Source organism: Kogia breviceps, chromosome 12, assembly GCF_026419965.1.
Source record: "Kogia breviceps isolate mKogBre1 chromosome 12, mKogBre1 haplotype 1, whole genome shotgun sequence".
Lineage (NCBI taxonomy): Eukaryota > Metazoa > Chordata > Mammalia > Artiodactyla > Physeteridae > Kogia > Kogia breviceps.
This window is the reverse complement of record NC_081321.1, coordinates 51,891,896-51,919,543: the sequence shown is the minus strand read 5'-3', so window position 1 is coordinate 51,919,543 and position 27,648 is coordinate 51,891,896. Positions and strand designations below refer to the sequence as shown.

At 39.6% G+C, this 27,648-nt stretch overlaps 2 protein-coding genes across 3 annotated transcripts in view; one reads left to right on the top strand and one right to left on the bottom strand.

Annotated features, from left to right (window-relative positions):
* The window catches only part of XPOT (exportin for tRNA), a 154,353-nt gene extending 135,813 nt beyond the window's left edge, over positions 1–18,540 (bottom strand). Inside the window, exon 1 of the mRNA XM_067009686.1 lies at positions 17,864–18,540. The gene's annotated coding sequence lies outside the window, so the exon portion shown is untranslated. The remainder of the gene's footprint in view (positions 1–17,863) is intronic.
* Positions 17,859–27,648, top strand: part of KICS2 (KICSTOR subunit 2) — a 40,637-nt gene continuing 30,847 nt past the window's right edge. For both annotated transcript variants that reach the window (XR_010835834.1, XM_067009687.1), the window contains exon 1: positions 17,859–18,408. Coding sequence is in view for 1 of the 2 variants with exons in the window: in XM_067009687.1 (XP_066865788.1) it covers positions 18,174–18,408 (235 nt within the window). In the remaining variant the exon portion in view is untranslated. The remainder of the gene's footprint in view (positions 18,409–27,648) is intronic.

Here is a 27,648-nt window from a genome sequence, read left to right as displayed (position 1 = left end):
AGACAAAAAATAGATTAGTGGTTACCTAGGACTGGGTGTGTTTTGGGGACAGGGGAATTAACTTGCTCATGAGTGACGGTTTTTTGTGGGGTGTGATGAAAGTGTTATAAAAGTGATTGGGGTGACAATAGCACAACTCAATAAATATACCAAACAACCATTGAACTGTACTTTAAAAGGGTAACTGTATGGTATGTGAATTATATCTCAATAAAGCTGTTAACAAATAAATAACAGGCTGCAGGCTAACTGGTCACACAGGTGGCAGTTTGCCAGCTTCTGCTGTAGACACCAAATGAACTGGCTCCTTTCAGAAGCTTACTAGTAGATTCAGCTATTTAAACTTGGAAAATTCAATTTAGAAGAGCTGCAAGATAACTGTAGTCAGACAGGCCTTTGTTCTTGGGTCTTGCTGGTGAGGGGATCTGTACATCTCATAGATGTACGATCTAAGCAATGATGAATTCCTGTTTGTAATTAAAGCCAGGAATTCAGCCCCCATACTCAGATATACTCAGACTCACAGTAGTTTCCAGCAGTGAGGTCTTGCAGAGCCACTAGGCTGCAAGGACCTTCACTTTGTCCCAGCCAAGCTTCCCAGGCAAGCAATCATTTTGTCCATCTTTCTTCTTCTAGACCAGCTGGCTGGTTACCTTAGATTCCTCAACTTCCCATGATTAAAAAACAAAGCTTTGGGGACTTCCCTGGTGGTGCAATGGTTAAGAATCCACCTGCTAATGCAGGCGACATGGGTTCGAGCCCTGGTCTGGGAAGATCCCACATGCCGCAGAGCAACTAAGCCCGTGCGCCACAACTACTGAAGCCCGGGTGCCTAGAGCCCATGCTCTGCAACAAGAAAGCCCGTGCAGCACAATGAAGACCCAATGCAGCCAAAAATAAATTAAAAAAAAAAAAGCTTTATCTAATTGCCTCTTTGGAGAGGTAATGCAAGGGGGTGATGGTAAAACTTAACCTAAATTTTTCTTCTTGTTAGCAGTCTTGGCCAAGGCAAGACTACCTCCAGTAGACTATAAGCTCCATGAAGTCAGGGCCTTATATGATTTGTTTATGACTATATCTCCTTACCTAGCCCAGGATCTGGCTCATCATAGATGCTCAACAGATGTTTTCAATAAGAAACAGATGTTTTGAAAAACATCAGTTAAGACAGGAAGACTATGAAATTACCTTAAAAATGTAAAAGTAGTTTATGACCAATATTATGATATAAATTAGAATAAAGAGAATGAAAACAAGGACAGAAATATGATTAGAAAAGTAGGAAAGGAGATGGGGAGAGAGTGTTAAAGAGAGAGGACACAGTCAGAGGCACCATTATAAGCAAGAGAAGGAGTGTGGTAAAAAGAGAATTTTATTTAAAATAAAAACTGGTGAGGGTTTGACTGAAGGAGCATTTATTTTGGGAATAATCCTTTTAGAAGACTTGGCAAGTTGTAAGCCAGGACTGCTACCCATACACTGGTCAGAATAAAGACCATCCCCAATTTTTTTTTTTTGCGGTACGCGGGCCTCTCACTGTTGTGGCCTCTCCCGTTGCGGAGCACAGGCTCCGGACGCGCAGGCTCAGCAGCCATGGCTCACAGGCCCAGCCGCTCCGCGGCATGTGGGATCCTCCCAGACCGGGGCACGAACCCGCGTCCCCTGCATCGGCAGGCGGACTCGCAACCACTGCGCCACCAGGGAAGCCCCATCCCAAATTTTGAAAAGGACAGTTTTGTCCATCACTTCATACCTTTTGTCTTAAATCCTTAGAATCTCCTGAATGAGATATTACATACCTTCCTCAGGAGGATTAGAAGTTTTAGGAAATAAAGCACATAGCAGTGTTTTTGCTTTTAAGAGGGAAACTTTTCAGTTCACGTCCAGCCTTAATTCTTAGATAATTTGTGCCTCATCTCCTCTCTCTTTAGGCTTTGCATGTGGTGATAGCTAATTTTTAAAAATTGGAAGAGAATCTTTGGTTCTATCATTAAGTGTCCAGAAGAGGTCATTTGTAGAAAAAAATGTTTAATAATATGCAGAAAGCACAGCCTCAAGGGTCTCCACGAAGACCTTTGCCTTACATGTAAATGGATAAATGGATGGAAATGCTACCTTTTAGTAACGTGGGTGAGAATGACAGGAATGAATGATCAGAGGAGTTAAGAATTTAATGATGAAAAAATACTCAAACGACCTTCTCCGAGGAACACAAGATATGAATTTTAATGATGTCACTAAAAGACCCAAACAAGTCCATGATCATTTAAAACACAAAGGGAGAATCCCCTTGTCTTAATGAGTGTCCCAATCTCCTAGAATTAACTAGAAAGAAAATATTGACAAAGATACAACTCCAATCTATTTGGGAGTTTAAATGGTGTTGATTTATGACAACACTTCTATTTTATTAAGCAAAATGATAAAAAAAAATTTGCTGGGGTTCATAGTACAGCATTAGTAAAACTGAATACCATAATTATTTCAACAACTAATTATTAAGTATCAACTATGTGCTAGTCACTGTAAAGATTAATAAGACTCAGTGTGCCTATCTTTAAGAAGCTTACTATACAGCAAGCTTATAATAAGTTAACTACAGAACTAATTATATGATAAAGTAGTTGATAATAAATGAACAGGAGGTACAGAGTTTTATGAGAGTTACAAGGCAAAAAGGCTTGTGTGTTATTGAGATAATCAGTAAAATTTTCATGAAGGAAGTAGCATTTGAGATGAGGCTTGGAAAACAGCAACTTTTTCATAGTCTGAGATATGAGAGACGAGCATTCCAGGTAGTGGGTACAGTAACAGCAAAGGTACAGAAGTGGGAAAGCATGAGAGATTTTTAGGAAACTCAACAGCTATTTTGCCAAAGTGTAAACTATATGTTTTGGGGAGGGGGCAGTAGGAAATACCACAACTGGACAGTTAGGTAGGAGTCAGATTGTGGGGAGCTTTTCAAATTCATCCCCTCACTCATTCAACATTCACTGAGCCCCTGTGCCTGCCACTGTGCTGAACACGGCAGCAAAAAAATAGATAGGAGACATGAGTACTATAACCACATCAGCTGTGTCTCCACAGACGTTCACAACTAGAGGCCTAAACATTCTTTTCATACAATGAAGTCACACTATTTGTCTGCTCCCTAAATTTCATATTGAATTAGTCAAGCTTATTAACAGCTGTGACCTGAGTCCAGGTGATGGCTGTCTCACAGGGGTTCAAAAGTAATTTTGAGGAAGAAAGAAACACATTTGCAACCAATTATACTTTCCAGTTACAATCTAATTTCAAGGAACTAGGTCAAATTCCTTAGCAGGTTTGGAAGGATTTAACCTATTCTTCTCTGGCAACAGTGACCTCTGCAGCTTGTTCCATAAGAGGCTGGTCCCACTCAGTTTGTCCCAGTGGGGTGATATCATGATGATAATCACATCCCAGTAGCTGATCCACCAGACTGGCCAAATTTGGGATTTATCAAGGTACTGCTAAAGAATTCTAAGGACAAATTCTTGCAGCTGTTTTCAGCCTTGAACATGATTAGAATATCAATCTATAAGCTGGAGGTGGCACATGTTGGAGATTTATTGAAACTACAGGATTTTACAGTGGCAAATTTGGGCACCCTGGCTATTAAAATCAAGAGGCTATGCCTACGTTTAAACCTTTTAAAAAAGAAATGTGAAATAACAAAACATTAAAAATAGAAATGAAAGTCATTGAAATGCAGAGCAATTATATAGATGACGATTAAACTGAAATGTAAGAATGTACTCACAAAAAGGCTATGATAAAAGATTATCATTCACTCAAGGCGTTATAATAAGGAGGCTTCCCAGGCTGAGTGTTAATTGAATATAAGGTGGGAGGAGGGGCCTAAAAAGCTTTCTCAGTTTGAAGTTCAAATCTATGGAACTCCCTGTCCTCACGGCTTTAACTCAGACCTGACGTTACTCACTTGAGGAACTGCTGCCAAGCTTGTCTTTACATCCAGGCAGAAAACAGCACTGCAAGTCTATACAAAAAGGCTCTGGGCCTTGAGTGGCCTCACTGATGAAAGTTAATTTACTAGTCTACTTGCCACTTACATGTTAGTCTTCTAATAAGATAGTGTGTCTCAGAGTACCTAATCTCTGTCCTTTCACCCCCTCAACCTGAAATCCATGTTGGGCCAGCCCAGTCAGGAAAATGGCCTAGTTTTGATCCCCTAGATAATTATGTGAGTCTTTTTTCTTTTTTCTTTTTGGCTCTGTTGCGTGGCTTATGGTATCTAAGTTCCCCGACCAGGGACTGAACCCGGCAGTGAAAGCGCAGAGTCCTAACCACTGGACCAACAGGGAATTCCCAGGGGTCATTTTTTTTTTTTTTTTTAACATCTTTATTGGAGTATAATTGTTTTACAATAGTGTGTTAGTTTTCCCTCTACAACAAACTAAATCAGTTATACATACACACATGCTCCCACATCTCCTCCCTCTTGCATCACCCTCTCTCCCACCCTCCCTATCCCACCCCCCCAGGCGGTCACACAGCACAGAGGTGATCTCCCTGTGCCCAGGGGTCATTTTTTAAACCAGATTTCTGCTGGGTGACTCTCTCTACAGCTTAGAAAGGAAGACATAGCAGAAATAACATTTATTCAATTCAGTCAATCAGTATATATGTTTTAGTGCCTAATATATTCCTAGCACTGTGCATGATGCTACTAGGGAGAGAAGTGTCAGAGGCTAACAGTCAGAGATATAGGATCAACACAAATAAAGAAGGTATAAGACAGTACTCCTTTGTATGGACTATGCTAAAAAGGCACCCTGTCAAACTGCCTTGCTACCATGGTGACAGTTACTAAGAAATGCACAGATCCACATAGGAACAGGTTACAGAGTTCTGTTTTGTTGTTGTCATTGTTTTTAAATATGCAGTTTCTCCAGTGAGATGAATGGTTCTTAATATCAGTCTCCAATTTTCTCTATGAATTCTCTGTATTCAAGTCCTTAAAGAGTATGTCGACCCATCCATGCTGACCCTGAACAATTTGGGGGTTTTCCTGTTGCTTGGGGATCAGGCTTTAACCCTTCATGTGTAGTGTGGAATAACCTCAAGTGTTCCAGGCTTCTAAGTTTACCTGACTCTAATACACAGGTATGATTTCCCAAGGATACCCCAAGGTTAAGAAGGAATTCCTTTTTTTTTTTTTTGCAATAATAACTAAAGATGTTTATTATAGCATTATTTATACCATATTTTATCCAACTATAATAAGGAATTCTTGATCATCTCTAAATTCCTGCTTTTTAGTGGCTGCTATCTCCTCTTTGCCCCACCTCATCCTAGCTGTGACCACTGTCCCCTCCTCATTTATTCCCCAAGCACCATTACATACAAGTGGTTCTTTATAAAAGACTTTTACTGAAAGTCTGGGAATTATAAGAGTAAGTAGTATTCTTTATCACAGGATAGGAAATATAAGTACCCAAAAGTTCTATGGCCATTTTCAACACAGGGAATTTCTCATTATATTTTCCTCTCAGGCTCTGCCTGCTGCCATTTTACTCAGATTTCCTTCTCTTTCATCTCTTTTCTGATTTCTGCAGGTCCAAATCGCTGTAATTTTATTACTCCAAGCAATGTAATTCTCATAGTCAAACTGTCCCCCATATAGACTAACTCACAATCCCCAAAGGCCCATCTTTTTTTTTTTCTCTCCTCAAACAAAGTCTCCATTTACCCCAGAGGTGAATTTTGCTGTTCCCCTACAATGTAAAATAGCAGCTAAATATAACTATTTTTAAGTTACTTATTTTCTTTCGCTGCTTACACACTTTTTGGCTTAATTATCCCATTTAATCTGTACTCATGGTAACTTTTTTCTTGAGACTGTCTGAACTACAGATGTAAAGTCAAAGTGTCAGAAACATTTTGCATTGTGCATAGGTCATTCATATGTTTAGAGAGAATTTTAGTTCCTTTTTTTTCTTTTTAAAATTCATTTCCTAAAAAAGTGATTCCTCAAAGATTGAGAAAAACTATAGAATGATTTGTGATTTTCTGATTGCCCTATAAGAGATATACAGGGAGCAGAATAAAAACTGGTCCCCTGTAGAAAACTCCCTACTGTATCTGGCATTATCCACAGGCCAAGACCCTTTTATATGCATGCAACACAATTTTCATAAAAAAAACCTTTTCACATTCAGTCACAGGAGTAGACGCTTGGGCAGTGACCACAGCTCTGCTTTAAGGATAAGAATCTTATCTTTGACTACAGAAATGTTTCCGGAAGTGCTGAGTACTGATTTCTCGGAGGCAGCCCTCAATTACATTTGAATGTCATCCACAAAAGGAAGTAACATATGACAGTAAGTACAGCCTCTTGTGAAGATGGATATTTCCCCTTAGAAAGATCTCAATCTATGTATTTATATATACACCCCTGGACTAGGTACCATGGAAGATGTGAGAAAACAATAAAACAAAATTGAAATCCCATAGGAGCTTAGAATTCAGAGTGTGAGAAAAGTTTCACTATACAGAAGTAATAATTATTGAGTGAGAAACAAAGTAGAATTTATTCACAGAGTTCTGGAATTTTAGAACTAGAAGTATTTTAAAGATTATTCACTGATATGAAGAGGAGAAAACTGGAGCCCAGAAGGGTTAGGAGTTTACCTGAGGTCACACAGTGCATTAGTGGCAGAGCCAGGAAGAGACCACAGATATCAAGAGCTTTGTCTACTTTACCACACTGTAACAACTATTAAGCATCAATTCTATGCAAGGAAATATACACCTTGAGATTATAAATGCAAAATGCCTAGCACAATGTATGCAACCATCAGCTGTCATCATTATCATAATCATCATCACAATTATAATGGTTAAGAGTACAAATTTTGTGGGCAGAAGACCTAAATAGATATTTCCCCACAGAAGACACATAGATGGCCAAGAGGAACATAAAAAGATGCTCAACATGGCTAATTATTACAGAAATGCAAATCAAAACTATAATGAGGTATCATCGCACACCAGTCAGAATGGCTATCATTTAAAAAGTCTACAAATAACAAATGCTGGAGAGGGTGTGGAGAAAAGAGAACCCTCCTGTTGGTGGGAATGTAAATTGGTGCAGCCACTGTGGAAAACAGTATGGAGGTTCCTCAAAAAACTAAAAATAGAGTTGCCATATGATCCTGCAATCCCATTCCTGGGCATATATCCAGAGAAAACTATAATTCAAAAAGATACGTGCACCCCAATGTTCATTACAACATTGTCTACAATAGCCAAGACGTGGAAGCAACCTAAGTATCCACTGACAGATGAATAGATAAAGAAGATGTGGTACATACATACTGTGGAATACTACTCAGCCATAAAAAAGAATGAAATAATGCCATTTGCAGCAACATGGATGGACCCAGAGATTATCATACTAAATGAAGTAAGTCAGAAAGAGAAAGACAAATACCATATGATACCACTTACATGTGGAATCTAAAATACGACACAAATGAACTTATCTACGAAACAGAAACAGACTCACAAACATAGAGAAAAGACTTGTGGTTGCCGAGGGGGAGGGGGAGGGAGGAGGGAAGGATTGGGAGTTTAGGATTAGCAAATGCAAACTAGTATATATAGAATGGATTAAAAAACAAGTCCCTACTGTGTAGCACAGGAAACTATATTCAGTATCCTGTGATAAACCATAATGAAAAAGAATATGAAAAAGAATATATATATATGTATAACTTAATCACTTTGCTGTACAGTAGAAATTAACACAACACTGTAAATCAACTATACTTCAATAAAATAAAGTTTTTTAGTACAAATTTTGGTATTGGAACTGGAGGGTTGCAGTTCTACCACTTATTGTGTAACTGTAGATGAGCTACTTATCTTCTCCAAACCCTAGCTTCTTCATCTATAGAATGGGAATAAAAATAATATCTACCTAATAGGATGGTTATGAGGATTATATATACTTCTCACTTGAGTATGTTCAAACGTTAGCTGTTCCATTTATTAACCTATATAGGTATACAGAGAGACAGACAAAGATACACACATACAGAATATTGGTGGAACTTCTCTTTGCTCTGCCAAAAGGAAAGCCAGAAAGTTAACATTTTTTAAGCTTTTACTATATACAGATATCAGTACAGTAAAGTATGGAGCAAAGAAAATAGGAAAAGGAATGCTATTTGGGATATTACAATATAGAAATTGCTGACTATTCTCAACAAATATACACCAAGTTTCTGTTTGCAAGAAGCTTGTAACCTAGTGGAGGAAGAAACCAGGCTGTTACGATATGGAGTGATATACACATCGCAAAGCTAGAGTTAAGAGCTGTGAAAGCTCACAAAAGGGCATCCTATTCAGTAAGAGTGGAGGCAGAGAAGTGAGTCTCAGAGAAGCTTTCTCAAATAAAGGAATAAGGAGCTGGCCAAAGATGAGAAGAGTTGGAAAGTGCCTAAAGCTACAATCCAGGTGGGTCCTCAGGATCCATGCCAAACCTCTAGTGTGCCTTCTTACACTGCAGGTGTTAAAGAAGGAAAAACCACACCTCCCCCATCTCCCTGCAGTTAGGGTTCTGCTTCTGCCAATTAGAAGGTGGATCACAGCCTGAAGCCACCTGCTTTGTTTCTGCTGGCAACTCATTTGTGAACATGTTGGGCTTTTCTGCTACATTATTTCAGTGTCTAGGTACTAACTCCACAGGCGTTGAGAGGTAGTCACAGGTGCAACAGTGGCTTCCTGATCCTTGGATTAACAGCTACAGTGGTATGTCTTTGAACTCAACAGTTCCAATAGAGTCCCCTGATTCCCCGTCTGATTATTGCAGAGGTAGCAGCTTCCCTGGTAAACCAGCCCAGCAGTCTTGTCCTAGTAATCATTCCTGGAGGCCCCACTTTATCCCTTCACCCTTTCCAATAACTTTGTAAGCTCCTGATTCCCCGAATTAAATCCCTTATTGCTTAAAATGATGTGAATGGTTCCCATTGCTTGAATCGAATACACCAAAAGATCAGCAAATAATGGGCTAAGGTAGTAAATAGGTATTTTAAGCATTGTGGGACACTTTGATATTGATCTCTTCTTCTTTCCCCTGCCCCTCCTAAGTGTTAAGTACATTCCCATTATTGTGCAACGACCTCCAGAACATTTTCATTTTGCAAAACTGAAACTCTATACTCCTTAAATAATAATCCCCCATTTCCCTCTCCTGGTCACTGGCAACCACCTCTACTTTTTGTCTCTATATAAGTTTGACTACTCTAGATACCTCACATAAGTAGAATCATACAGTATTTGTCTTTTCCTAACTGGCTTATTGTATGTAGCATAATGTCCTCATAATCCATGTTGTAGCATGTGACAGGATTCCCTTCCTCCCTTCCTTTTTAAGGCTGAAAAATATTCCATTTTATGCATCTACCACATTTTCTTTATCCATTCATCTGTTTATGGACACTTCGGTTGCTTCCACCTTTTGGCTATTGTGAATAATGCTGTTATGAACATGGGTGTGTAAATATCTCTTTGAGATCCTTTCTTTTGGATATATACCTAGAAGGGGGATTACTGGATCATATGGTATTTCTGTTTTTAGTTTTTTGAGGAACCACCACACTGTTTTCCATAGGGGCTGCACCATTTTATATTCTTACCAACAGGCGACAAGGGTTCCAAGTTCTCCACATCCTCGCCAACACTTGTGATTTTCTGTTTTGTTTTTTTGATGGTAGCCATTCTAATGAGCATGAGTGATATGTCACTGTGGTCTTGATTTGCATTTTCCTAATCATTAGTGATGCTGAGCATCTTTTTATATGCTTTTTGGTCATTTGTATATCTTCTTTGCCCATTTTTAAATTGGATTCTATTTGTTGTTGTTGTTGAATTGTAAGAGTTCCTTATATATTCTGAATATTATCCCCTTATCAGACACATGATTTCCTTGGGTTGCTTTTTCACTCTGTTGCTTCTGCCAGTTCAGTTTTAGTCCATGCTCATGAATGGAAGTCTAGTCTGGAGCAACTTGCTGGCAGTCTGGCCAGATCTGGAGCCATCTTCCATCCTAAAGACACAAGTGGGAATAAGCCAGAGCATCCCTATCTTGGACACTTCAGGTCTTAGATACTCTGATTCCCTATGATATCGAAAAGTATCCCCATGCTTTACTTTGAACCAGAACAAGCCAACCTAAGGTTTCTGGGGCTGCCAAATTAGAAACAGCCTCAAGACTGGGTATGGGAGTCATGGAGGTAGACTCACCAGATTCAGGTTTTCCACCATCAAGTGCCTGCCACTAGAAAGCTGAAATCAAACACAATTTTCACATCCGTTTTGTAATTTAGCACTGCTCCTTTTACTTCAAACAGTAGTTCAGTTCATCTTCTTTGATTCTCTCTGTTTATCCTGAGGGGATAAAATATCCCAACCCTAGAGACCTTAATGATTTCCAGTAGAATACATAGAGAGTTAATGCATGACTTAGTCTAAAATACAACCCAGTTCACACAGTACTTGCTCCAAAAAATCCTTGCTGATTCTGTATTAGTGGGTATGAACTCCAAGGCATGCTGCATTTGCTAAAATATCCTATTTGAAAAGATACAATTCTGATTTATAAAAGGTCTATTTCCTTTTCTAACTACTACTGCCTTTTGGAAGACTTTAGGAAGCCGTAATGTGCATTATTTTTTCTGGTCCCCACAAGAAAAGGAAAATGGGATGGTTAAGGAGAGAGCTACATAAGGTTAAGAAGAAGAAACACTGGAAATGAAAGATCCTAATTCTCTTCTTCCCTGACTTTTATGTTAAGTTGTTGATACTCAAGTGCCTACATTCAAGTGTTTATCACTGCATTACCTTTAATCATGAGTATCAGGGATAGTGACATTTATAAATGATTTCAGCTGTAAGTAACAGAAAACCCAAATATAAGTAGGTTAAAAAAATAGTTTTTTCCTCATCATAACAAGAAATCCAGAGATAGGTAGTTGTTGGCACTGGTTTAAATGTTCAGCAATCTCAAGGCTAAAAGTCATTCATTTTCTTGACTTATCGCTCATGGATGAAAGATGACTACCACAGCTCCAGACATCCTATTCTTTACAAAGTAGAGAGAACAGAGAAGAGATGATAACAGTTCCGGCTGTGCCATTTTATTTGGAAGGCAAAAGGTTTCCTGGAACTTCCCCCTCAACCTCAGAAATCTTCAGCTTACTTCTTGAAAGCTGAAACACCACTCCAGGTGTAAGCAAAGCTAGGAAAACAAAATACATGGGAATATTTGGTTTTCCCACCCCAGAAGCAGTCAAGTGAGAGGGAAGTTGGCAATGAGCGTTGGTCTGCCAAGTTTTAGGGTTTGCCACAGTGAAAACCAGGAAACAACAAAATATTCAAGAATGCAAGACTGCCTAAGTGTAACGTGCCATATGAATCCCAGGTAGCTGTTAAAAATTGTGGTACAGAAAAATACTTAGTGGCATCATGCAAAATTATTCATAAAATGTTATTAACTAAAAAATTAACATATAAAACAATAGATGAGAAAACATCAAATTTGTTGGGGTGACCTAAGTTTAGATAGATTTTTAAAAATAAATTTATTTATTTATTCATGGCTGGGTTGGGTCTTCCTTGCTGCGTGCGGGCTTTCTCTAGTTGTGGCGGGTGGGGGCTACTCTTCATTGCGGTGCGCGGGCTTCTCATTGTGGTGGCTTCTCTTGTTGCGGAGCACAGGCTCTAGGCACTCGGGCTTCAGTAGTTGTGGCATACAGGCTCAGTAGTTGTGGGTCACGGGCTGTAGAGCACCGGCTAAGTAGTTGTGGTGCATGGGCTTAGTTGCTCCGTGGCATGTGGGATCTTCCTGGACCAGGGCTTGAACCCGTGTCCTCTGCATCGGCAGGCGGATTCTTAACCACTGTGCCACCAGGGAAGCCCTAGATAAATTTTTTAAAGTTAAATAGATATATGCAAAAAGAAAACAACTGGAACTTATACTCTGAAAATGTTGATTTAGGTTGGGTTTTCCAGGAAACAGACTCTGAGTCAGAGATTTGCTTGCAGCTGGTTTAGTGGAGAGTGCTCTGAGGAGCAGCACCTGTTATGGAGGCAGGACTGGGCAGAGTGAGAAGGTGAACTGCAGGGCAGATGCCACAGAGGCTTTAAATGGTTCCATTGGAAGTTCTGAAGCTGAATGTCCCAGACTGTCCCAACTGAGGGACTGTGCCTTGTACCTCCACAAGTGACCAGTCATGGGATTTGGACTGTGCCCAGGGAGGGGATATAACCTAGCGTGAGGCAGTTTCCTTCACAGAGGCAGTTTTGGAGAAGAATTCAACTGTGAGTCATCAGCAGCCAACATTCTTGGCAGCTGTATCTTGAGATCCGGGCAGCACACCGCAGCGTCCACCAGAAATGTCAACAGTGATTATCTCTGGGTTTGGGGATTAAGGTTGGTTTTCTCTCTTTTTAAAAATATTTTCCAAATTTTCCATAATGAATATAACATTGTTCTAAGCATTAAATGAGTTAATTCATAGAAGGCAGTTAGCACAATTCCTGGAATTTATTAAACACTCAATAAATTTAGCTATAATTATTTTGTATTTATATATATGTATATACGTGTTCCTGTAACATTTTAAAGAGAAAACATAAATATGGATATTGTCAAGAAAAACGTATGAAATAGGATTAAAATGATAACAGAACTTGCTGTTCCTTTTGGCTTATTATTTTTCTAAATATTTATTTATTTATTTGGCTGCGCTGTGTCGTAGCTGCAGCATCCGGGATCTTTGTTGCCGTGTGCAGGATCTTCGTTGCAGTGTGCGGGATCTTTAGTTGCGGCATGCAGGATCCTTAGCTGGGGCATGCAGGATCTAGTTTGCTGACCAGGGATCGAACCCGGGCCCCCTGCATTGGGAGCTTGGAGTTTTAACTGCTGGACCACCAGGAAAGTCCCTGGCTTTTTTTTTTTTTTTAATCTGTCTTTTAATCTGTGAAATTCTTTCTTATGACATTATTTCCGGCATGTCTTTATGTAATGACAGAAATTTCAGGGACTTCCCTGGCAGTCCAGTGGTTAACACCCCACGCTCTCAATGCAGGGGGCATGGGTTTGATCCCTGGTCAGGGAACTAAAATTCTGTATGTTGCACGGTCAGTGTCTGTGCTGCCCAATATGGTAGCCATTAGGCACAGGTGGCCGCTAGGCACTGGAAATGTAGTAGAGCAAATGAAAAGCCAAAATTTAAATTTTATTTAGTCTCAATTCATTCAAATGTAAATAGCCACATATTGCTAGTGGCTACCATATTGGACAACGCAGCTCTATACCAATATTAGGCAATGGTTATGTAGAGAATAGATCTAAAATATTCTTTCTCTAAGTTGGGATTCGTTCCTCAACTCACTACCCTGTATAATCTCCTACTTGTGATTTCAAAATCACACTTTATTTACATGTGTAGGAAAACAAAATGGGAAGAGTTAATTAAGTGTACAAAAAGGGTTGTTGGCAGTGGTGGTGGTCAGATTTTTAAAATATACAACAGGGAAAGTAATTTAGTTGAAAGGTGCTAAAGAGCTACATAATGTATTGCAAACTGTATGGTATCTTTTTTTAAATAATCCAAAGAGAAAATGAAAGAGGTTGTTCCATATCATATATCTGGTTCCTCTTCATAAGCTAAGAGACTTCTCACCAAAATCATACTTTTCAACCATACTGTCCATATAAAAAGGGAGATAACTGCAGAAACAATTTGAAAATGCCTGAATAACAATGTGGAAGTCTCTTACCTCTTACATGGGAAGCATATGTATATGGTGGGAGACATATGTATATGGGGATAACACACTAACAGCAGCCAAGTTTGTGGAGAAAAGAGACAGATCTTGGTTTGCATCTCACCCTGCGAGTTACTGGCTGTGCGTACTTTGAACAAATTACTTAACTTCTCCATAACCAAATGGTGATAGCTACACCTGCCTTGAAGATGAGTCGAAAGATTAGTGATATGTAAAGCACCTGGCATATAGTAAGTGCTAAATCAATGACAGTTTTATTATGATGTTAGTATAATGTGAAGAAAATGTATCAGCAAAAAGGAAGTAAGCCCAAATACTTAAAAACTGGGGTAGGAATTAACTGGAATAATCATTAAATTGTAAAATTATTTTTGGTATATTTTGTTTTATGTGTATTTCAACCACACAAAATTTAGTCAACTGTTTATCAAATGAATGACAAAAATGGATGTTTGAATAAGTGAATGAATAAAAATGCCTTGCCTGTTTTTAATATCATTTTGCCTCCCAAAACCTCTAAAATGGTTTTGTCACTGGCATTGTCACTAGGGATATTTTCAAAGACACTGTAAAGAGCAGTATCAAATCAATGGTCTTTTCTAGACTTAACAGGAGAGATTAGGGCTGATATTAAGAAACAACTTCTTGAGCAATATTACTAATAGAGCAGTTAAGAGCTTCCATCCTTAGATATTTTTAAGAAGACAGATAATACTCCATGCTGGAAATGTCATCATCATCTGTGGTAGCTAGCTTCCAGGGTAGCCTCCATTGAACCTTACTTCCTAACCTTCATATCTTTCCCTAGTCTGCCCAAAGTCAATCAAGGATGGTCCTGAATATGGCTGAGGTGACGTATGACTTACAAGGCTATGTCGTAAAAAGTGTTGCAGCTTCTGTTCTGGTTGATCAGATTGATCACGTGCTCCAGGATAAGCCAGTAGCCATACTGTGAGGAGGACACTCAAGCCATCCCATGGAGAGGCGCATGTGGCCAACAGCCTGTGCCAATCCACTGGACATGTAAGAGAGCCACCTTGAAAGCAGACTCTCCAGCTTCAAACAAGTCTTCAGATGACCACAGCCCTAGCCAACATCTGACTGCAACCTTATGAAACACTGAAACAGAAATGCCCAGTTGAGCCACTCTTGAATTCCTGACTCATAGAAATTGTGAGAGGGAATATATGACTTTTATTGTTTTAAGTCACTAAGTTTTGGGGTTATTTGATATGCAGCCAACATATCATCAATGGCAAACATTTATCGCTACTGTCCAAAATGTCCTGCTAATGGGCTGAACCAGATGACCATTTAAGGTAACTTCTATCTTTGTAACATCAATGTTTTAACAGCTTATCATGTCATTAACTCAGTATCTTTTTCCTATAAAATTCCTATGAGACAAGGAGAATCAGCCAGTCAAATATTTAACAAACATCCATTAAGTCTGTGGAATTAAAGAACATCAGCTAAAGCTGGAGTCAGGACATGCCTGTAGAGAGAGCTCTCACAGCCGTGCATCATCAATTACTCCAAATTGGAAGAAACATACCCCTACATCTCTCCCACAAGAAGGTACTCCCTGCTTTACTATCCAGAAGGAAGAAGAAAACCATCTTTCTGGCCAACCACAGCCCAGCCAATCAGAGACTGTAGCACCCCGACCAATGAGAAGCCTCTATACTTTGGACTGCCAGCTTCCTCCGGTGAACTCTTTAATTATGATAGCCCCTACCAAGGCCCCCCTTTTCCCTATAAAAGCAAGCTCCCCTTTCATGTTCTCTGGATTTGCCTGTGGTCCATCACAGTTCCCATAACCTGAATTGCAATTCCTCTGGCTATTCCCAAATAAACTTGTTTTGCTGGTAAAATAACTGGGTATTATTAAAGATGATAAATTCAAGGTATTACTCTAGGTGCTCTGCTGATTAAAAGGTATGATGATGCTAATGATAAAAATAACAATAATAGTAACAATAATAAGCATTACTAATATTTATTAAGTTTCTACTTTAGACACTGTGTGTATACTTTCATTTAACCTTAATATACATTGCCAAATGTTTTCCAGGAAGGTCATCTGCAGTGTAGAAGAACAGAGTCACTGCATGTTTACCAGCACTCACAAAAAAATATTTTTAATCTGATAGGTGAAGAATAGTTTAATCTGCATTTCTATGATTCCTAGATCTTGACATGTTAAGCACATCAAACCTTTATCTGACATACATTACAAATATTTTCCCTCCAGGTTGGTATTGCGATTTTTTGAAATTTTTACAGTCAAGCCAATCTCTTCCTGTGTAATTTTTTTCCAATTCTTTTGTAATTAGGTTCTTCTCTATTTCTAGATCAATTAAATTTTCACTTGTATTTCTTTCTAGTTTGTTTATGGTTTTTTGTTTTTTTCTTTGAGTTTACACAGTAATTTATTTTGTTAGACTTTTTTTTTCCTTTTCTATTCTCTTTTTTTTTTTTTTTTTTTTTTTCGGTATGCGGGCCTCTCACTGTTGTGGCCTCTCCCGTTGCGGAGCACAGGCCCAGCACAGGCTCCGGACGCGCAGGCCTAGCGGCCATGGCTCACGGGCTTAGTTGCTCCGCAGCATGTGGGATCTTCCCGGACCAGGGCACGAACCCGTGTCCCCTGCATCGGCAGGCGGATTCTCAACCACTGCGCCACCAGGGAAGCCCTCTATTCTCTTTTTTTTAAGTGGAGTATAGTTGCTTTGCACGGCTGTGTCAGTTTTATGTTTTGTTTTTTACACATGTAATTATTTGTTGTTGCAGGATACAGGGCAAAAGTCTTTTTTCCCCCATAATCATGTCTCCTTCACTTATAAATTGAATAAGTTTTCCTTTCCCCACTGATTTATGATGCTACCTTTACTATCTAAGGAATTCTTAATATTACTTGAGTATGTCCACAGTCTTTATAACCCTCTTTCACTGTCTGTCGGTTTTGATGCTAGTACTGCACTTTTTTGATTACTTACATCTACTCATTCACTAAGGACCACCACATTCTCTTCCAGGAAGCCTCCCTGATTCTCCCCAAAAGATACCATTGCTGCCTCCTTTTTCACCTTTATAATATATAAAATTTCACCTTATATCACAGTTAACAAAGTTGATCTTACCCAATTATATTCTTGAGAGCAAGCAACAGGTACACTATATATTCATTAAAATCAAATTATGGGATTTGCATTAAAAGGTAACGATGGCAGAACCGATCCTTTTTGACAAAAAAATGAAAATAGGCAATTCTCTCATTTGTCTAACAAAAATTATTGTGCCACCCATGACGAAAAAATTATAAAGGTGAATGAACCCTAGTTTGTGCTTTAGGGAGTTCACTTAGTAGGGGAAAGACACAAGAAAATATACGTGCTTAAATACACTATGACTAACGTGTATAAAATAAAAAAACAAAGAAAGAGAAAGGTAAAAACTAAGCGAGCAGTGGGGTAGTGTTTCAAGCAGTGGACATACCTATGAGCTGGGTTTATTATGTTTCTTAAATGTTCGAGGATTTGTAATTAATCTGAATGACAAAGTGCATCAATTCAGATTCTTTAGCAGAAGTTACATTAACGTAGCCTTCATTCTGAGAACTTTTTAAGGAAGCCTAATACAGTGTGGGTAGTTCGGCCAAGCCTAGGAGCAGCTCTGCTCCAAAGCCCTTTCATTAGCATGAACCCGAGATGACTAGAACCTAACAGAGGAGTGAATTAACCCACCACGGGTGAAAATCAGACATGGGGTTGCGAGATAAACCTTTACCCACCTGAGACTTCTATTCTATAAACCACCTACTGGAGTTGGTTTAAAAGCAATGAGGACTACAGACTCCTTGTTGTGAGAGCCAGCACAGTTCCGGGCCCAAGGCTCACCTCGCCGCGCGCCTCAGGCCCCAGCCAAGCCCCGGCCAGATGTTAGGACAAGAACTACTGACGTCACGGAAACGTGACGTCACCAGCACTGACGCAGTCTAACAGGGAGGGGCCTCTCAGCTCACCTCAGAACGCCGTCAGCTCCACGGAGCAGCGAGCTTGCCGCCTCGCGCTCTGCCCTGAGGGTCCGAATAGTCAGAGCTGCGGGAACCGAAGCGCCGGAGTCGCTCAGGAGTTAAGGAGCAGCCATCCCTCTCCCGCCTTGACCCTTAACTGCGTCCTCTCTAAGGCCCAGGCGCGGTCCAGGCGGCCGCGCGCTCACGAGCCCGCCGCTTGCGGCGGTCACGCGCACGCACGCTCGCGCGCCCGTTCCATGAGAACCCGGAAGTGCGAGGGAGAGGCGAGCCACGTGGGTGGAGCTGGAGCGCAGCTCGCATGGGGGAGTCTATCCCGCTGGCAGCCCCGGTCCCGGTGGAACAGGCGGTGCTGGAGACGTTCTTCTCTCACCTGGGTATCTTCTCTTACGACAAGGCCAAGGACAATGTGGAGAAGGAACGAGAGGCCAACAAGAGCGCGGGGGGCAGCTGGCTGTCGCTGCTGGCGGCCTTGGCCCACCTGGCCGCGGCAGAGAAGGTCTATCACAGCCTCACCTACCTGGGGCAGAAACTAGGTACCTCCGCCCCGCCCCCCGTGCCCCTTGAGGAAGGAAAGGGAGTATATTCCCCCTTCGGCAGTGGCTTGGGTTCCCTGTCTCTGTCACTCTTAGCCGCAGGCTCAACTCTGCACTCCCAGGTCTCCTCCCACCGATCCCGTCCTTCCCTCGGCTTCCACAAACCCCGCCCACCGGCCTCCGCGGCAGATAGATTGGCAGTCCGGGTGGATGTTGTTTGCAGGGCTGTGCTTCAAACCGATGGCTGTATCCATTTTGCTCATGCATGGATTGGTGCCGTAAATGAGAAGTTAAACTCTTATGTCCTCGCTCTCTAACCAGTGACACTGCGGCGAGAGGAGCAAAACTTGGCAATACAACCTAGTTAGAATTCATGAACACTATTGTCTGGCTTCTTAAGGCCCCAGAGAGTTACAGATGGAGTCCTACCCCCTGTTCGTAGACCCACAATAAATATCTAATGAATGAAGAGAAAAATGAATGCTGGACAGGAAAGGCAAGAAATATGCCTAACACTAACAAGAGGGGCCTTACAGGGAAAATGGTAAACACTCTTATCCCATGATAAATCTTGCCCCTGAAAATAAGATGCAGGAGCTGATTTTCACTAGTAGAAACAATTAGTATAAGTAAATCAGAAGGAAATAATATATGTGAAAGCCAAGGGCTATACATACGAAGTATTACTACTTATAATTACCAATATTATGAATCCCAGAGCTTTTAGTTGTTTTAGTACTTTAGCGTATTTTAGACCCTTTAATATCAGAGGCACAGGGTCTGGTATGAATGAAGGACATATAACAGTATAAAATAGAAGTGTACAACTGAGTGCAGATTCCAGTTTGAGTTTCTCCCCCCAGTTTCCTTATATTGCCTGAAGGTGACCATGTACATCTTGCTTTCAGTAAACACTCAAGGGGCAGGGCTTTCTGAGATCTTAACTGTACTTTAGCCTTTCAAACAATAACTTGTTATTTAGTGTGTTGACTTATTGGCAACAACTAGTCAGATAGTTTCACCTTGTGTATTTTTTCCTCCCTTTCTTACAGTGGCACTTCTCAGAAATTTACAATTGCTCTTGCAGTGTTATAATTCCCCTTTCTACAGATTGGCAAATTGTGTGCATGCAGTTGTGCGGGTAGGTGACAGAGCCTATACCAGAATACCTACCTTTGAACTGTCAGATTGTGTTTGTATCCAAATGATTTATAAAAATTGTAGATGTAGTATAATTTACAGTTATATATTAAATAATTTACATATTATTATGTATATATGAAAATGGGGAGGGTTCTGGCTGTAAAATTGAAGGTGGGTAATTTTCTTGCAGTTTTAGTGTTTTTAGATTCCCCCGCCTCATGAAGAATGGTGATTGATCCCAGCGCCATGTTTCTTAGGTTTTTTACTTTTAGCTCACCTATGAGGATTTGATAACCTGTGGCCTGACTCCCCAGAAAAATATATATGTAATACAATTTTGCATGTAATCTGAAAGGGTTCAGTTGGATTTCCTAAAGCCTATGTATAGACCTCAGTCAAGAAATCTACTCTAGTTTAAGTTGTATGTGCCTGGTTAGGTGCCTGGCTGTGCCTAACAACATGCACAAGGCCATCACTGTCTCTGACTTGGGTTCTCTGAAGTGGCTCTTATTATGTAAAGTGATTAGTTCTGCACAGACCCCAGCTTGCATGGGTGAGCCTGAGGGCTGTGCTTTGAAATTGATCCAGGGAGCAGTTTACACTGTGAAACATGCTCAGGCGCTCTTCAGGCTCCCAGCTGATCTGTCACTTCGGTGTAAATGTTCTGAAAATGGCATGTTTAATGCCACATAACTTACTGGGGTGTACAGTAAATGTAGGTTCCAGATGTAAATTTTTAGCTTTGCAATTACCTTACCGTTTTTTGATACTGGAATGTTTGTGATATCAACGTGCTTACAATGTGACTTCATGATTATTGGGTTGACTCTCCATTTTCTTAAAAACTTGGGAAAATTTTTGTGTTGCTACTTAAAACAGTTCCATGTTCTTCAACTACTTTGCTATTTAGAACATTTATATGGTTTTGTTTAAAAAGCAAAACAAGGGCTTCCCTGGTGGCGCAGTGGTTGGGAGTCCGCCTGCTGATGCAGGGGACACGGGTTTGTGCCCCGGTCCGGGAAGATCCCACATGCCACCGAGCCTGTGCTTCTGGAGCCTGTGCTCTGCAGCGGGAGAGGCCACAGCAGTGAGCAGCCCGCGTACCACAAAAACCAAAAAGCACAACAGAAAGTTTACGTGTATTTTTTAAACATGTAGAAAGCACGGTTTTAAAAAGTGAGTCTTTTTGACCTCACTTTTGTGACTGGTGTTTATTGGAGACCTTTTAAACATGTAGAAAGCACGGTTTTAAAAAGTGAGTCTTTTTGACCTCACTTTTGTGACTGGTGTTTATTGGAGACCTTGGCAATGAATCCTGATCATAGATGCAAGTGTGGGACTTTAGACAAAGAACAAACCTGACAGGGAGCCTTCTGTTCCTGTCTTGGCTCAGCTGAAAAACTTTGGGGTGAACCCTTATCTTGGAGCCCTCTCTTTACTTTGAGGGGAGAATATATCTATTTGGGGAAAGATCAGTAATTAAAGTATGCTGACTCAATACCTGCAGAGGACTTTAGAAGGTCATACTTTTCTCCCCTTTGTTTCATTGCTGGAGAGTTTCCTTAACATCTGGTGGCTGGAAGATACCATGGTAGAAAATGACTTAACTTGAGAACTGATGTTTAAAGATTATCATTAGCAAGAAGTTGTGGAATAAAATATTCAATTAGAAGTGCAAAACTTTAATATACTCATTCCTTGAAATTTCATGATGTGAGATAGACTGTTGAAATCTTGAAAAATAATGAGCATTCATAAAATGAGACTTACATGGAAACAATTCAAAATAATCATATTTTATAAATTCAAAAAACTGAGACAAGAAGTCTGGTGTCTCTGATTCCTTATTTCCCAGCATGAAGGAAGGCCACTCCCCATTAGATATTCCTAACCAGGGTAGTCACCAAGTAGGCTTGTGCTCCTGAGAGCTTTGAGAAGAGAGACATGTTTAAAACAAATGCATTGGTGGTCTCTCCCTTCCTTTAAGTGTCGGGTAACTTGGTTTCACATAGTAGTAATGGATGTTTATTGATAAGAGTTATTCTTTATATTTATATGGTGTTTCCACACCCCCAGGTAAGGGTAATCTAATGAAGAAGGTATCCCTTTTTCGCCCAGAGTTAAAATTTTCACCAAGTTCACCTTGTTTAACAGCGGAAGTGAGTACACAATTAAGGTTACCTAGTTATCTATCAAATAGCTAGCTATTCTTTTTACAGTACTTGAAGCTCCCAATTTACCACAGAGTTGCAGAAGCCCAACTCTGTAGTATTGAGAGCTTCTTATATCAGTTATAAATGGAAGGGGAAGGGAAATCGCAATATTGATTACATGCTTTGCCCCAGGTGTGTTACATACCAAATGTTATTTCATTGTGTCTTTTTAGATTCATGTTAAAACAACAACTAAGGCTCAAAGTGGCTAAGGTTAAGTCCTGTGCACATCACACGGCTTGTAAATTTGGAAGCTGGGATTTGGAACCAAGTCTTTCAGACTTCCAGAGCTTTTAAATTTTACTTGGTACTCTTGCTACCTTCGTAACCTAAGAGATTTTGTCTTAGACCTGGGCACAGAGGTCCATTTATTTCATACTATCACTTTACAAAATCTGCAAAGCTAGACTTAATATGGGTGGAGAGGAAAGGCAAACCTTCCAGGATACAGTCCTGTATGGGATGTTGGTGTCAGGGTCAATCCACCTGTACCATATGGTTTTTGCTGCTATTAGTAGGAGAAATGATGTGAATGCTAGTCAGTCTGGGCAGTATATTGGAGAAAACACTTTTTCAGTATCAGCAGTTTGCCTGTGAAATCAGTAGTAGTAGGGTGACCAACCCTATAGGTTTGCCCAGAGTTGAGGGGGTTTTCAGGACATGGGACTAAGGGTTTCCTGAGAAGCTAGGCTTTCAGTACTAAAACCTGGAAAGTCATGGGTAAACTGGGAAAAGGTGGCTGCCATAGTGGTAAGGGATATAAGATTCATTTCTTGAAATACAAACTGGGCAATGAATGGTGAAATGTTTCATTCATTAAGAGGACATTTTACAAATGCCTTGATAAGTAATTTATACTCCTAATTGGTATGTTTAGAATAGTAACTCACTCATTAAAGCATTCTATGAATATCAACAGAAAATTTAAAATGTCATTCATCTCTGAGATTTTTATATATTCCTAAGAATTACTGTTTTAAACCTGCCCTGTTTCTTTTTGTTCTCCTAATGTTTTACCTCTGACCTTTGGTGGGGTACAGAATTGCTTAAGAAAACATCTATGAAACTGGCCCCATAATTATAAGAAACATAGTTGATCATGTATTAATACAGAAGTAAAGAAATAATGTCTATGCCATTTGAAGCTTTTTGGTTGTTGAAAAGAATGTATGTGGCCTTACTTTTTGCTGATTTCCTTTGGAACCCCTGAGTTACAATATGAGTTACAGCAGCAGTTATTTATAATTGCTTTCTACTGTTTTTTTGTTTTTTCTATTTTCTTTTCTTTATTTATTTATTTTTGGCTGCTTTGGGTCTTCATTGCTGCGCGTGGGCTTTCTCTAGTTGTGGCGAGCCGGGACTATTCTTCGATGCGGTATGCCGGCTTCTCGTCGCAGTGGCTTCTCTTGTTGCGGAGCACGGGATCTAGGCATGTGGGCTTCAGTAGTTGTGGCCCGTGGGCTCTAGAGCGCAGACTCAGTAGCTGTGGCACACAGACTTAGTTGGTCCACGGCATGTGGGATCTTCCCGGACCAGGGATCAAACCCATGTTCCCCGCGTTAGCAGGCGGATTCTTAACCACTGTGCAACCAGAGAAGTCCTACTTCCTACTCTTAATAATTCACAATATGGTGCTTATTATGATACAACCTGTACTGTCGACCTTCTTAAGAGCACTAACAGTCCCTTTGTTCTCCTGGGATCCCAGTAGTCCGTGTTTTCCATTTTCTCATACAGCTTGAAAGGAAAATGCAACTCCAAAGCAGAAATAAAATTTTCTGATTTACCAGGAATAACAACAGTGTTTCATAATTGGGTGTTCTCTTTTGTTTTAAATATCTTTATGTGGAAGGAGGGCTTTTTAGATCCAGGTTGATGTCACTTGCTAGGTTAATCATCCTCTGAATTAGATCTGAATCCTCATTGAAGTGGGCTGGGGGAATATTGGCACATGGGTAAGGAAATTTTTTAAAAAATTTTATTTTTTTTTTTATATAGCAGGTTCTTATTAGTTATCCATTTTATACATGTTGTGTATATATGTCAATCCCAATCTCCCAATTCATCACACCACCTCCCGCCACTTTCCCCCCTTGGTGTCCATACGTTTGTTCTCTACATCTGTGACTCAATTTCTGCCCTGCAAACTGGTTCATCTGTACCATTTTTCTAGGTTCCACATATATGTGTTAATATACGATATTTGTTTTTCTCTTTCTGACTTACTTCACTCTGTACAACAGTCTCTAGATCCATCCACATATCTACAAATGACCCAATTTTGTTCCTTTTTATGGCTGAGTAATACTCCATCGTATATACGTACCACATCTTCTTTATCCATTTGTCTGTCAATGGGCATTTAGGTTGCTTCCATGTCCTGGCTATTGTAAGTAGTGCTGCAATGAACATTGGGGTGCATGTATCTTTTTGAATTATGGTGTTCTCTGGGTATATGCTCAGTAGTGGGATTGCTTGGTCATATGGTAATTCTATTTTCAATTTTTTAAGGAACCTCCATACTGTTCTCCATAGTGACTGTATCAGTTTACATTCCCACCAACAGTGCAAGAGAGTTCCCTTTTCTCCACACCCTCTTCAGCATTTGTTGTTTGTAGATTTTCTGATGATGCCCATTCTAACTGCTGTGAGGTGATACCTCATTGTAGTTTTGATTTGCATTTCTCTGATAATTAGTGATGTTGAGCAGCTTTTCATGTCCTTCTTGGCCATCTGTATGTCTTCTTTGGAGAAATGTCTATTTAGGTCTTCTGCCCATTTTTGGATTGGGTTGTTTGTTTTTTTAATATTGAGCTGGTGAGCTGTTTATATATTTTGGAGATTAATCCTTTGTCCATTGATTCATTTGCAAATATTTTCTCCCATTCTGAGGGTTGCCTTTTCATCTTGTTTGTAGTTTCCTTTGCTTTGCAAAAGCTTTTAAGTTTCATTAGGTCCCATTTGTTATTGTTGTTTTTAATTCCATTACTCTAGGAGGTGGATCAAAAAAGATCTTGCTGTGATTTATGTCAAAGAGTGTTCTTCCTATGTTTTCCTCTAAGAGTTTTATAGTGTCCGGTCTTACATTTAGGTCTTGAATCTATTTTGAGTTTATTTTCATGTATGGTGTTAGGGAGTGTTCTAATTTCATTCTTTCACATGTAGCTGTCCAGTTTTCCCAGCCCCACTTATTGAAGAGACTGTCGTTTCTCCATTTTATATCTTTGCCTTCTTTGTCATAGATTAGTTGACCATTGGTGCATGGGTTTATCTCTGTGCTTTCTATCCTGTTCCATTGATCTATATTTCTATTTTTGTTCCAGGACCATATTGGCTTGATTACTGTAGCTTTGCAGTGTAGTCTGAAGTCAGGGAGTCTGATTCCTCCAGCTCCATTTTTTTCCCTCAAGACTGCTTTAGCTATTTGGGGTCTTTTGTGTCTCCATACAAATTTTAAGAAGTTTTGTTGTAGTGTTGTAAAAAATGCCATTGGTAATTTGATAGGGATTGCATTGATCTGTAGATTGCTTTGGGTAGTATAGTCATTTTCACAATATTGATTCTTCCAATCCAAGAACATGGTATATCTCTCCATCTGCTTGTATAATCTTTAATTTCTTTCATCAGTGTCTTATAGTTTTTTGCATACAGGTCTTTTGTCACCTTAGGTAGGTTTATTCCTAGGTATTTTATTCTTTTTGTTGCAGTGGTAATTGGGAGTATTTTCATAATTTCTCTTTCATATTTTTCATCATTAGTGTATAGGAATGCAAGAGATTTCTGTGCATTAGTTTTGTATCCTGCAACTTTACAAAATTCATTGATTAGTTCTAGTAGTTTTCTGGTGGCATCTTTAGAATTCTCTATGTATAGTGTCATGTCATCTGCAAACAGTGACAGTTTTACTTCTTCTTTTCTGATTTGTATTCCTTTTATTTCTTTTTCGTTTCTGATTGCCATGGCTAGGACTTTCAAAACTATGTTGAATAATAGTGGTAAGAGTGGACATCCTTTTCTTCATCCTGATCTTAGAGGAAATGCTTTCAGTTTTTCACCATTGAGAATGATGTTTACTGTGGGTTTGTTGTATATGGCCTTTATTATGTTGAGGTAGGTTCCCTCTGTGCCCACTTTCTGGAGAGTTTTTATCATAAATGGGTGTTGAATTTTGTCAGAAGCTTTTTCTGCATCTATTGAGATGATCATATGGTTTTTATTCTTCACTTTGTTAATATGGTGTATCACATTGATGGATTTGCGTACATTGAAGAATCCTCGCATCCCTGGAATAAATCCCACTTGATCTTGGTGTATGATGCTTTTAATGTGTTGTTGGATTCTGTTTGCTAGTATTTTTTGAGGATTTTTGCATCTATATTCATCAGCGATATTGGTCTTTAATTTTCTTTTTTTGTAGTATCTTTGGTTTTGGTATCAGGGTGATGGTGGCCTCATAGAATGAGTTTGGGAGTGTTCCTTCTCCTGCACTGTTTTGGAAGAGTTTGAGAAGGATGGGTGTTAGCTCTTCTCTAAATGTTTGATAGAATTCACCTGTGAAACCATCTGGTCCTGGGCTTTTGTTTGTTGGAAGATTTTTAATCACAGTTTCAATTTAATTACTTGTAATTGGTCTGTTCATATTTTCTATTTCTTCCTGGTTCAGTCTTGGATGGTTATACCATTCTAATAATTTGTCCATTTCTTCCAGGTTGTCCATTTTATTGGCATACAGTTGCTTGTAGTAGTGTCTTAGGATGCTTTGTATTTCTGCAGTGTCTTTTGTAACTTCTCCATTTTCATTTCTAATTTTATTGATTTGAGTCTTCTCCCTCTTTTTCTTGATGAGTCTGGCTAATGGTTCATCAATTTTGTTTATCTTCTCAAAGAACCAGCTTTTAGTTTTATTGATCTTTGCTATTGTTTTCTTTGTTTCTATTTCATTTATTTCTGCTCTGATCTTTATCATTTCTTTCCTCTACTAACTTTGGGGTTTTTTTGTTCTTTCTCTAGTTCCTTTAGGTGTAAGGTTAGATTGTCTGTTTGAGATGTTTGTTATTTTTTTTAACGTCTTTATTTGAGTATAACTGTTTTACAATAGTGTGTTAGTTTCTTCTTTACAACAAAGTGAATCAGTTATACATATACATATGTTCCCATATCTCTTCCCTCTTGCGTCACCCTCCCTCCCACCCTCCATATCCCACCCCTCTAGGTGGTCACAAAGCACAGAGGTGAACTCCCTGTGCTATGCGGCAGCTTCCCACTAGCTATCTAATTTACATTTGGCAATGTGTATATGTCCCTGCCACTCTCTCACATGGTCACAGCTTACCCTTCCCCCTCCTCATATCCTCAAGTCCATGCTCTAGTAGGTCTGTGTTTTATTCCCGTCCTACCACTAATCTCTTCATGACATTTTTTTTTTCCTTAGAGTCCATATATATGTGTTAGCATACGGTATTTGTTTTTCTCCTTCTGACTTACTTCACTCTATATGACAGACTCCAGGTCTATCCACCTCATTACAAAGAACTCAGTTTCATTTCTTTTTATGGCTGAGTAATATTCCATTGTATATGTGTGCCACATCTTCCTTATCCATTCATCTGTTGATGGACACTTAGGTTGCTTCCATGTCCTGGCTATCGTAAATAGAGCTGCAATGAACATTTTGGTACATGACTCTTTTTGAATTATGGTTTTCTCAGGGTATATGGCCAGTAGTGGGATTGCGGGGTCGTATGGTAGTTCTATTTTTAGTTTTTTAAGGAACCCCCATACTGTTCTCCATAGTGGCTGTATCAATTTACATTCCCACCAGCAGTGCAAGAGTGTTCCCTTTTCTCCACACCCTCTCCAGCATTTATTGTTTCTAGAGTTTTTG